General features: G+C 33.6%; 2 protein-coding genes across 2 annotated transcripts; one reads left to right on the top strand and one right to left on the bottom strand.

Moving 5' to 3' along the window:
* Nucleotides 1-1513: 1513 nt before the first annotated feature.
* LOC130824604 (protein LIKE COV 1-like) lies at nucleotides 1514-7978 on the top strand. Its single transcript, XM_057689672.1, has 7 exons — nucleotides 1514-1865; nucleotides 3039-3091; nucleotides 4293-4402; nucleotides 5467-5634; nucleotides 5719-5816; nucleotides 6421-6547; nucleotides 7252-7978. The coding sequence occupies exons 1-7, from the start codon at nucleotides 1707-1709 to the stop codon at nucleotides 7356-7358; spliced, it is 822 nt and encodes a 273-aa protein (XP_057545655.1). The 5' UTR covers nucleotides 1514-1706; the 3' UTR covers nucleotides 7359-7978.
* Nucleotides 7979-8420: 442 nt separating this feature from the next.
* On the bottom strand, nucleotides 8421-9178 carry LOC130823346 (uncharacterized). The gene is made up of 3 exons (XM_057687964.1): nucleotides 9022-9178; nucleotides 8894-8977; nucleotides 8421-8839 (listed from the first exon to the last, which is right to left on the bottom strand). The coding sequence occupies exons 1-3, from the start codon at nucleotides 9176-9178 to the stop codon at nucleotides 8421-8423; spliced, it is 660 nt and encodes a 219-aa protein (XP_057543947.1).
* Between the last annotated feature and the right edge of the window lie 612 nt (nucleotides 9179-9790).

Here is a 9790-nt window from a genome sequence, read left to right as displayed (position 1 = left end):
GAGACGAAAATTCGTGCAATGGGTGGTTATTAAAGAACACAGTAACATAGTCGTGGGGTTTGGAAGATGATGAACGAAATGAAGAGGAGAACACAGTAGAGTCGTGGGTTTTTGAAGAACTTGAAGAGATTTTCGTGGGTTTTTGAAGAAAATTTTTGAAGAACTTGAAGAAATTGAAGAACTTGAAGAACAAGATAGTAGTGGGTTTAAGGAGAATACAACTGTTTCATGAGGGTTTTGAGCAAATGAACGTTGAAACACGGGTTTTTAATTTTTCAGAAATATAACTGGTGCTAGCTATTTGCTGCGGGCTACAAAAAACCGCAGCATATAAGGGCTTATATGTTGCGGGCTAATTAAAACCGCAGCATATAAGGGCTATATATGCTGCGGGCATCAGGTGAACCGCAACATTTGTATTATATTTTTTTTTGCTTTTTTTTTGCTATATAATGTTGCGTCTAAAGAAAACCGCAGCAAATGAAGGATAGCAGATACGTTTTTTTCCACTAGTGGTACTTCACCGAAAGAAATGAAAATCCTTTTCAATTTGTTAATCATATAACTCAAGTTACCGAAATGTAAAAGTTTATTGTGTCTCCTGATCCTCCATTTTCCATATAACCATCAAATGAACGACCATTCTTCTTGCCACCTTTGTCTTTTTTGTCCCTTACTTGAACTCAAATAGGCAAGAATAACTGCTACATTGTCAGCTTTTTTAGGTATAATGGCAGAAAATATTATTTGTTTTATTAACTTTTTTCGAATATTTCCGAGCATAGGTGAATTGTAGTTTAAAAATTAAAAAAAAAGTGACATTATATTGAGTAATTGAGTCAATTTAAACATTACTTTGAATTCCATAAAAAGAATTAGTTTGAAGGAAAATTCTAAACTTGCTGATAAGAATAAAAAATAAAGAGAAATTTCACGTGGTAATCCTGAGGCATGATGGTAGAGTTAGGGTTTATGTTTTGGAGGAAATTTATGAAATTTATGCAATTTGATCTAATGAAACGAATAAATAAACGTACAACAAGGTCTAAGCTATGTTTTCTGTATTAAAAGGTCGTAGAGAAAGAATTTGATAAAGCTCAGAATTATTGCGTGGAAAATCCAATACCTTAGGGTTACCATGTGGAATCTCTCAAAAATAAAAATGAAAATGAAGACTACATGTCAAAAAGAAATATTTAAATTAAAAAGAATGGATAAAAAAAGAGATAAAAAGTGCTTTTAATCTTTTTGAGGTGAGAATTAATCAATAAAATAAAAAATAATGTATGAAAAATTGAAAATCAATAAAAATATTGAGTTATTCATTTTTTTTATGAAAATAAATAATGAAAAAGTTAAATTTTAGGTATAATTTTTTCTTAAAATAAAAATACAAATTATTATATGAAATAAAAAAATGCTACAAATTCATGAAGATAACCGACGAGGGATATCAAAGTCGAACAACGGAAAAACATCCGTTCACCGTTAGTAATCATGTGATTAATTTTATGAAAAAAATTAAATATCTGTAAATAAAAGAAATTAAGAACTAACTTTGCTAATCAAAGCACAATCTCTATCAGCGTCCTTCTCTTCTTTCTCTTTTTTCTCAGACCAAGCAACTGAGTCAATTCAATTCATAGGAAAACGAACTGAAATCTTTGATTAAAGTAGGAGTAATTGCACAACTGTTACATAATTTGATGATGGGAGATGATAAATCAACGACGATGGTGATGGGAAATAGCAGTAGAGAAAGAGATCGCGAACTTCTCATACCAGTCGCTGATTCTTCCATTAATCATGATGATTCAGCTAAACCTACCCCTTCTATTTCCTCTTCTCATCATTCTGGTCGTGAGGTGGTTCTCTTTTTTCTTTTCTTTTGATTGATCTATCTGGATTTTTCTTCAATTTTAATGGGTACCTTTCAATTTTTAATTTGTCCCTGTGAAATTTTTGATTTTTGGATTTTTTATTAGTGGTTATGCGTTTCTTTATTTGTTATTGATCAATAATTGGGATATTTTTGGTATTGGGGTAATAAATTTAAGTTATTAGGTTAGAGGGTTAAGTTAAGTTAAGGGATGATATATGGAAGGATTTTGTATGGGTGATTGATTAAGATGTTATGGTTTTTTAGTTTCCTATCTCTGATTGATATATTGATACACAAATTATTTGTTGGTAAATTCTTTTTATGTTTTAATGTGTTTATTGGGTTAGTATCATTGAAAGTTGACCTCGTTCCATCTGTTCACTGCTATGGATTCTGCCTATCATTGGGCCATTTTACCAGTTATTTACTGATGCTGGAGCAATTAGTGTAGATACTGGTTGAGTTAGTGCCATTTGTTAAGGTAGGGTGGCACTGTTGACAAACAACATAGGGGGAGTTATAAGCTTAGTTTCTCTTTTAGTTGTATTGAAAGTACCAATGAGGTTTATCTTAAGGCATAAAGTGTGGTGATTTCATTACATAGTGGTGTTCTGCTGTTTTGAACATCATGATCATGTTGCTTAGCAGCTAGCTCCCATTTTTTCTTCCTTGAACTTAATATGCCTACTTTTGGTAATATACTTAAATTTAGTTCACACTCTTGCAAAATTTTCCTTGATAGTATGCACTCTGGTATTTGAGGAAGATGATCATTGATGTAAGGAGTAGATGATTGGTGTCGGGTCAGAATGATTAGCATTTGGCACTGTCCTGAACTGCAGACATTGGGAACATGTGGCAGTAGGAACTTACTACTGATTTTCAGGGTGCTGCTTTGATTGCATATGTGATAGTATCTCTTATCCACCAATTAAAGTGAAATGTTTTGAATTGTTAGTTTAAGTTATTACATGCTAGTATATCCTTTATGAAAATGAAGTAGCTGTAGGAGTAGGTGAATAGGAGAACTGGTCTAATGTGTTACTGATCTTCCTAAATCCTATCTGGTTGTCTAGTGTTTTATTCAATATTGTTGCATTATCATTTTTTGTATAAATGGGAGAAACTTAACTCGGTATGTGTTCTTAATGCGCAGACTTTTTATAAAATAATCAGAAGTTGGGCTTCAAAGAAATTTATGACAGGATGGTAAGTCATGTTCACTTTTGCTACAAGAATTATACATAAAATATTTTTAGTGAAGTTTCTTAAATCTATTGTTTTCTAAAACATTGTGCGCTTGACTTTGCAAACTAACTCTTTCTGATGCCTATTCCTCAGCCAAGATATTCCTTTTCTGTATACATTGCTTGCATTCAGGGATGCTTTTCTAACCTTTATACTTCTCGGTACCTAGTTTATTATTTCCTTGGAGTTAGCTTCTCTAAGTCTTTGATTCTAAATTTTAGTCTTTCCTTAGCCGGCTTAGATGGGAGTCTCTTTTGAGAGTTGGATTACTTTAATGCCAATAAGCGGCTTCCCCCTTGATTGGGTCAGATGGGCAAGATGTATGTAGCCTTACCTATATAATCCCAAAATGGTTATTTCTTATTAACCCTTGATTGCAAACGTAATCTATAACTTCACATAAAGGAGTGCACAATTGCACATAATTTCATGAACCGTTTTGTGAATGATGAATTGATCAGTTGATGTCGATGGCTCTTATGGATAAACATAAGAATTAAGATGGATACGTTGTGTAGGCCTCTAAAAAATTTTCAAGCTTTCTAAACATTGGGAGTTCAAAGTTTTAAGTTGACCACGTAAGTATTGTGCAAGTGACATTGGTAATTGATTTCCTATATCATAGAATATGGTACTCATTGATGACTATTGTAGCATCTTAATATAAGGAATTATGTCTTTGTAATTAACTGCCTGAGTGCTTTTTTGTTAGTTCTTCATTTATTATGGCATCGTCATCTTTTGTAAAGCAATGAAGTGAATATCATTATTCCTTAGAATGGATTTTGCTTTGCTACATTTTTGTTCCTTAAAAGTTATGTCTTGTTCCCTTGTCCGTAATAAGACCTTAGCTTGTCACCTATTGCATCTCACTAAGTCACTAAGTCATGGCAATATCATGTTAACCATGTCTAATTTAAAATTTCTAGTCACGGCACCTATCATGCTCCATTAACTTCACTTTTATAACCATGACTATTTTAAAATTTCTATTCAATATAACATTAGTTTGTGCTACAACCGTATAAATGCATGAACACCATTTTTTTTTCATGTCCTTAGAGTACATGCTTTCTTAGAGGAATCTAGGTTGAAATTACATTCCCTGTTTCATGCAATTATTCCGTATTGTACTGATGTTTTGTTTGTTGTCATATTGCAGTGTCATCCTTTTTCCAATAGCTGTCACATTTTACATAACCTGGTGGTTCATACATTTTGTGGATGGATTTTTCTCTCCTATCTATGCTCAACTTGGAATCGATATATTTGGTAAGTTTCGTTTGGCACGCAATTCCATTTATTTGAAATTTGCGGTTATATACTCTTTAATCTCTTCGCGTAAATACAATATTTCATTACCCAATGATATTAAGTGGCTCCTAATAGGGTAGGGTTTGGGGGTCGCATGTACGCATCCTTACCCTTGTTAGTGATAACATTTAACACTAACAAAAAAGGTTGTTTCTGATTGACCATTGAAAGCAAATATCATGTGCAGCTTCAGATAAATAAGAAGTGCGCCTAATATACTGAATCATTTGCTTTTTTTGGTAAATAGTTATCTTTCTCCTATCTCACTTGGCCCTTTATTAAGCTTTTTAGCAACTCAACTTGTCAAATGATGTATTAGGTCTTTGGTTTTCAGCCCATGTGTATCCTTGTGATGGTGAATTTTGCTGATAATAATGTTGTGCGTTTGTGAGTGTGAAACTCAAATTGTTGCTTGTATATAAGAATACGTATAGAGGGGGGGAGTTTGGAAGAGATGACCCGCATAGAATGTCACACTATACAATAGAAAGTATGTGTCTTTGTGTTTGCCTTGTGCTTATTAGTTTTTACTCCTTTGGTACCTTGGTGGTCCATTCTATATTACCTTGTGTATGTGTATAATAAATTTAAATGATATTTCCGCTAATGCCTTTGCTCCTTCATGTTTAAGTTATCCACTTGTATATTTTGTCCTCCTCTGTTTGACAAGTTCCCTCCAGACATCTTGCAAGTCTCTTTGAGTAGCACTTGCTAAACACAAACTTTAGAAGTATGAACAAATACATTATGAGTTCTTTATCAGCCTTTGTTAGGAAAGTTTGCAGTGATATATAACCTAGAGGGTTTTAGTGAATTTTGGAACTTCTCCCAAATGAATAATATGATAAGATCATACAGCTTCTTGATTACTTCCACTCCAGTTCAATTTTGTGGTCCGATATCAATCTGCCTCTTAAAATTGCAGTGTCTTACATGAAATGTGAGCATGTTTGATAGTTTATCAGATTGAGTATACTTGAATTTGAATTTTCTTCTGATTACTGTTTTCTCCGTCTTACTAGGCCTGGGATTCGTAACTTCAATAGCATTCATATTTTTGGTTGGCGTCTTCATGTCATCATGGTTGGGGGCATCTGTTTTAGGCCTTGGTGAGTGGTTTATTAAGAGAATGCCTTTTGTCCGTCACATCTACAATGCATCAAAGCAGATTAGTTCGGCAATATCTCCCGGTATGCTACTTCTTAAATTTGGTGTTTCATGTATGCGTTGATCAATTTGGCAACATACTGATGAAGATTCTTTCCACTATACAGACCAGAACACACAGGCCTTTAAAGAAGTTGCCATCATTCGACATCCACGAGTTGGGGAATATGCTTTTGGGTTCATTACATCATCTCTTACCCTGCAGGTATACAAATTTTCCTAAATCATAGTCCCTTCGTCATTTTTATTATCCATGTCACATACTGAAGCCAAAATTGTTGCATAAGTTGGAAGAGAGACGTTTTGCCTTTTGTAATTTATATGATGGAACTTATTTGCTTATGGAGGTGGCTGTTAGAGATCTGTGTATTTGACTAAAAGCTGCTTTCTTTTGGATTTCAATGAAGGAATTTTATGAAGTTTTTGTGGTTTAAATGTGCCATTTGCTTGGACATACTCTTGAGTCTTGAGTTACCACATAGGTGCACGTGGAGCAAAACATGCTTCCTAGTTGAGCTTGCTCTATCTTCTGTCTGCCAATTAATTTTCTGTCTCATTAATAGATCTTGTGAAGATGGTTTAGGATACTCAGAAGAGAATGTTTGCATGATTCTACTGGTGTGATTACCTGAATTGTATGAATTGATGTTAATGAGGGAATATGGAGATTTTCCTTTTTCATTGGAGCACTTGTCAGTTTTCATAATTATAAATTAGAATAGTAGAGTTTGTACTTTATTCTGGATGATTATAAATTGGTTCTGGCATTCTGATGGGTGTGTTTTCATATTCTTTTATGTACACGCCAGAGTTACTCTGGGGAGGAGGATCTATGCTGTGTCTATGTTCCTACAAACCATCTGTACATTGGTGATATCTTTCTTGTTAACTCACAAGATGTTATCAGGCCAAACCTGTCAGTTCGTGAAGGAATTGGTAAGTGCTTTTCACCTTCTTCTATTCCATGTTTTCCACAGACACTGTGTGTAAGTGAATGGCTGCAAATGACCAGTTTACATTCTGATATGGTGCAAGATAGAATTTACACTTTTTTGCGTTGGCGTTTCTCTTGGTTGTGTGGGACTGTGGGTAGGAGGAAAATCACTTTCTAAGAATTCCAGCAATCCTGTTTCTCTTTTTCGGTTTGTTTGTCATTAAGGGGGGTGAAACTAGTTTTGTTAAGCTATATGTATTTTTCTCCCAAAATTTTTAACTTTTTTTTTGGTCAAGGAATGAGTGCCACAATTTCCTTGCAAGACCCTAGTTTCTACCTCAGACCTAGCCTTTTTTCTTTTGCTCCTGTCTGAATTAGTTCATGTATGGTTTTAGTTTTGCTTGATTTTTCCCTTTTGGTGATCTGGCTGTATAGTGTGGCTTGGCCTATTGATCAAGCCCTTCATGTATTGGTTGGTTGGTCCTTTAGGCTCTTTTGGGGTTTGTCCTTTTATTTTCCTTGTTTCGAGGGGTTTCAGTGACTTTTGTCCCTTCCGGTGGGTTCCCCTTGTACTTACACTGATTTTTGGAGTATAATATATATTTCTTCCACCCTCGAAACTTTAATGCTGTCATTAATTCTCGAAACATCAAATTATTAGAGTATACCATAACAAAATTCATTCGTACATATTTTGTTCTTGCAGAGATTGTAGTGTCTGGTGGGATGTCGATGCCACAGATCCTGTCGACGTTGGATACACGTATTGTCGGTCACCTTGACAGAATTAGATCCAACAGAAGCATAGGCTAGCACCAATTTTTTCAGGTTATAGATGGCCTGTGTTAGTAGATAGTGAACCAGAAATCTGAAAATGTGTGAAGACTACTTTATGCAATGCAACCTGTTCATATTCATCTTTCAGAAATCAGAAGACTGAATTTTCAGAATTCAATTATTTTTAAAGTTGTATCTTCTTTCATTTTCCATGTATTCTCAGATGTCTTGTACAATGTAGAGCCACAATCTTACAAGTAGATTTTGTTTATGCTCAGGCTTTTTACTCTGCTTCTCCCTTGTGAATCAACCTGCAGTTGATTCATATTTTTATTTTTACAACATTACAACGTATTTCACCCCCGGTAGTGCAGATTTTTCTTTGCACGATGCTGTCATGGACTGACTTAGCCATAGGGAAAATGGTGGTGATAGCCAAATAACAAAATGTTTTGAGTGTAACAAATTGTAAAGCAAAAATGTAAATAACTGCTTGTAGAAATGGAATGTAATTGAAATTGTATATCAAAGAATAATTGTAACCAAAAACGATCACAGTGGATAGTATACAAGCATTTGAAGGGCTTGTTCTCTCCTAACGAGTATTAAATTCCACTTAAAACTTTCACTTGAAGGAATTCTAATTCCCTTAGGCCATCCTTACTTATGACCTAAATAAAAAGGTCTTGTTACTATTTTTTAATTTTTCTCTCTCCTAAAATTTCATCTTTCAACCTAATTTTATTAACAATGACCGCTTTTAAAAGGTCATCATCCTCTCTTTTTTACTTTTTTTTTACCCCACCATATTTTCTCTCCCTTAATTTATCTAACATTTATCTTTATTTTTTATAATAATATTTTCATGTACAAAGTTAATATAATTTTTTATTTGATTAAAATAGATCTACTATTTTATAATTAAAAAAATTATTCTTTTAATAAAAATAATATTTGTTAATAAATATAAATATAAATATAATTTTTAATAAATATTTTTTAATATTTAAGAAAAATTCGTTAACTTCAAATAAATATTACAATGCACATACATAAAATAAATACACAAATTAAAAAACTAAAATTTTAAATGATACATTAATTGCGGTTCTCTCCAAACTTTTGCCAGATATTTTCAACCAAGTCATCTTTTAAGGATAAATGTGTTTGTCGATCTTCAACATCATCCTTATTTGCCAAGTATCGATTGATATCAACAATTCTATCTGTGTAATACTCAAAGTCATCATTTAATCCACTTGTACCTTCTGATTGACCTTTTGGGAGATCTTCCATGAACTCTCTACCATCAGCATAGTGTGTATATGTATCTCTTTCATCTTCCACTATCATATTATGCATAATTATACAAGAAGTAATTATATCAAAGAGTCGTTCTTCATCCCAAGCAAGTGAGGGCTTTTTAATTATTGCAAATCGAGCTTGCAACACCCCAAATGCTCGCTCCACATTCTTTCTTGCTGCTTCTTGATGTTGGGCAAATAACCTTGCTTTTTCTGTTTACGGTTCAGTAATAGACTGAATAAAAGTAGCCCATTTAGGATAAATGCCATCAGTGAGATAGTAAGCCATGCCGTATTGATTTCCATTCACCGTGAAATTGACAGGTGGTGCCCTTCCTTCAAACAAATCAACTAAAGAGGTGATCGATATAGCACGTTGAGATCATTATATGAACCTGGCATCCCAAAAAAGGCATGCCATATCCATAGGTCATGATCGGCGACAGCTTCAAGAATTAATGTTGCAACACCAGCTCGCCCTTGATATTGCCCATTCCATGCTGCCGGGCAATTCTTCCACTGCCAATGCATGCAATCAACACTACCAATCATGTCAGGGAATCCTCGTTCTTCACTAAAGGCTAATAATCTCGTCAAAACAATCGAGAAGAATATGTAGGATTTTCAGCAAAATAATCATTAAATAGTTGGGAATGACATTTTGAATGGTCTCTTTGAATTCGACATTTTTTTTTGTTCTCACCCTTGGTTGTAGTGTTGAAAAAATGGGAGGAATTGCGTATTGAAAGGCATAATCAACCATATTATGTATTAGTTCATTCTCTTCATCAGAAGATGAAGAACTTGAAGTGGATGAGACAAAATTGAACTTAGAAAAGCCAATTTTTTTACATGGATTTCTTCCATAATTTGGTTATTTGAATCCATATTTTTTTTTTTGGGATTTTTGAAATGATTACTTTGGTATTTTTTTAACCAAAAAAATACCGAAAATATGAACAAAATATGTAAAAAAAAGTTATGTCAAAAAATATCAATATGGGTCTCATTTTATAGATCTCGAAAAAATATGACCGTTTGTATAATTTTTTTTTTTAAATTATTTTAATACGAAAATAGTCGTTAAAGGGAAAAAACGGCTATTTTTTCATAGCCAATCAGAAGCGGCCACGTGGCATGCAACTGCAAGGCGTGTCAGGGGCT

This window comes from Amaranthus tricolor, chromosome 9, assembly GCF_026212465.1.
Source record: "Amaranthus tricolor cultivar Red isolate AtriRed21 chromosome 9, ASM2621246v1, whole genome shotgun sequence".
Taxonomy (NCBI): domain Eukaryota; kingdom Viridiplantae; phylum Streptophyta; class Magnoliopsida; order Caryophyllales; family Amaranthaceae; genus Amaranthus; species Amaranthus tricolor.
Note: the sequence above shows the minus strand (reverse complement) of the source record. Positions and strands in the feature narration are given on the sequence as shown.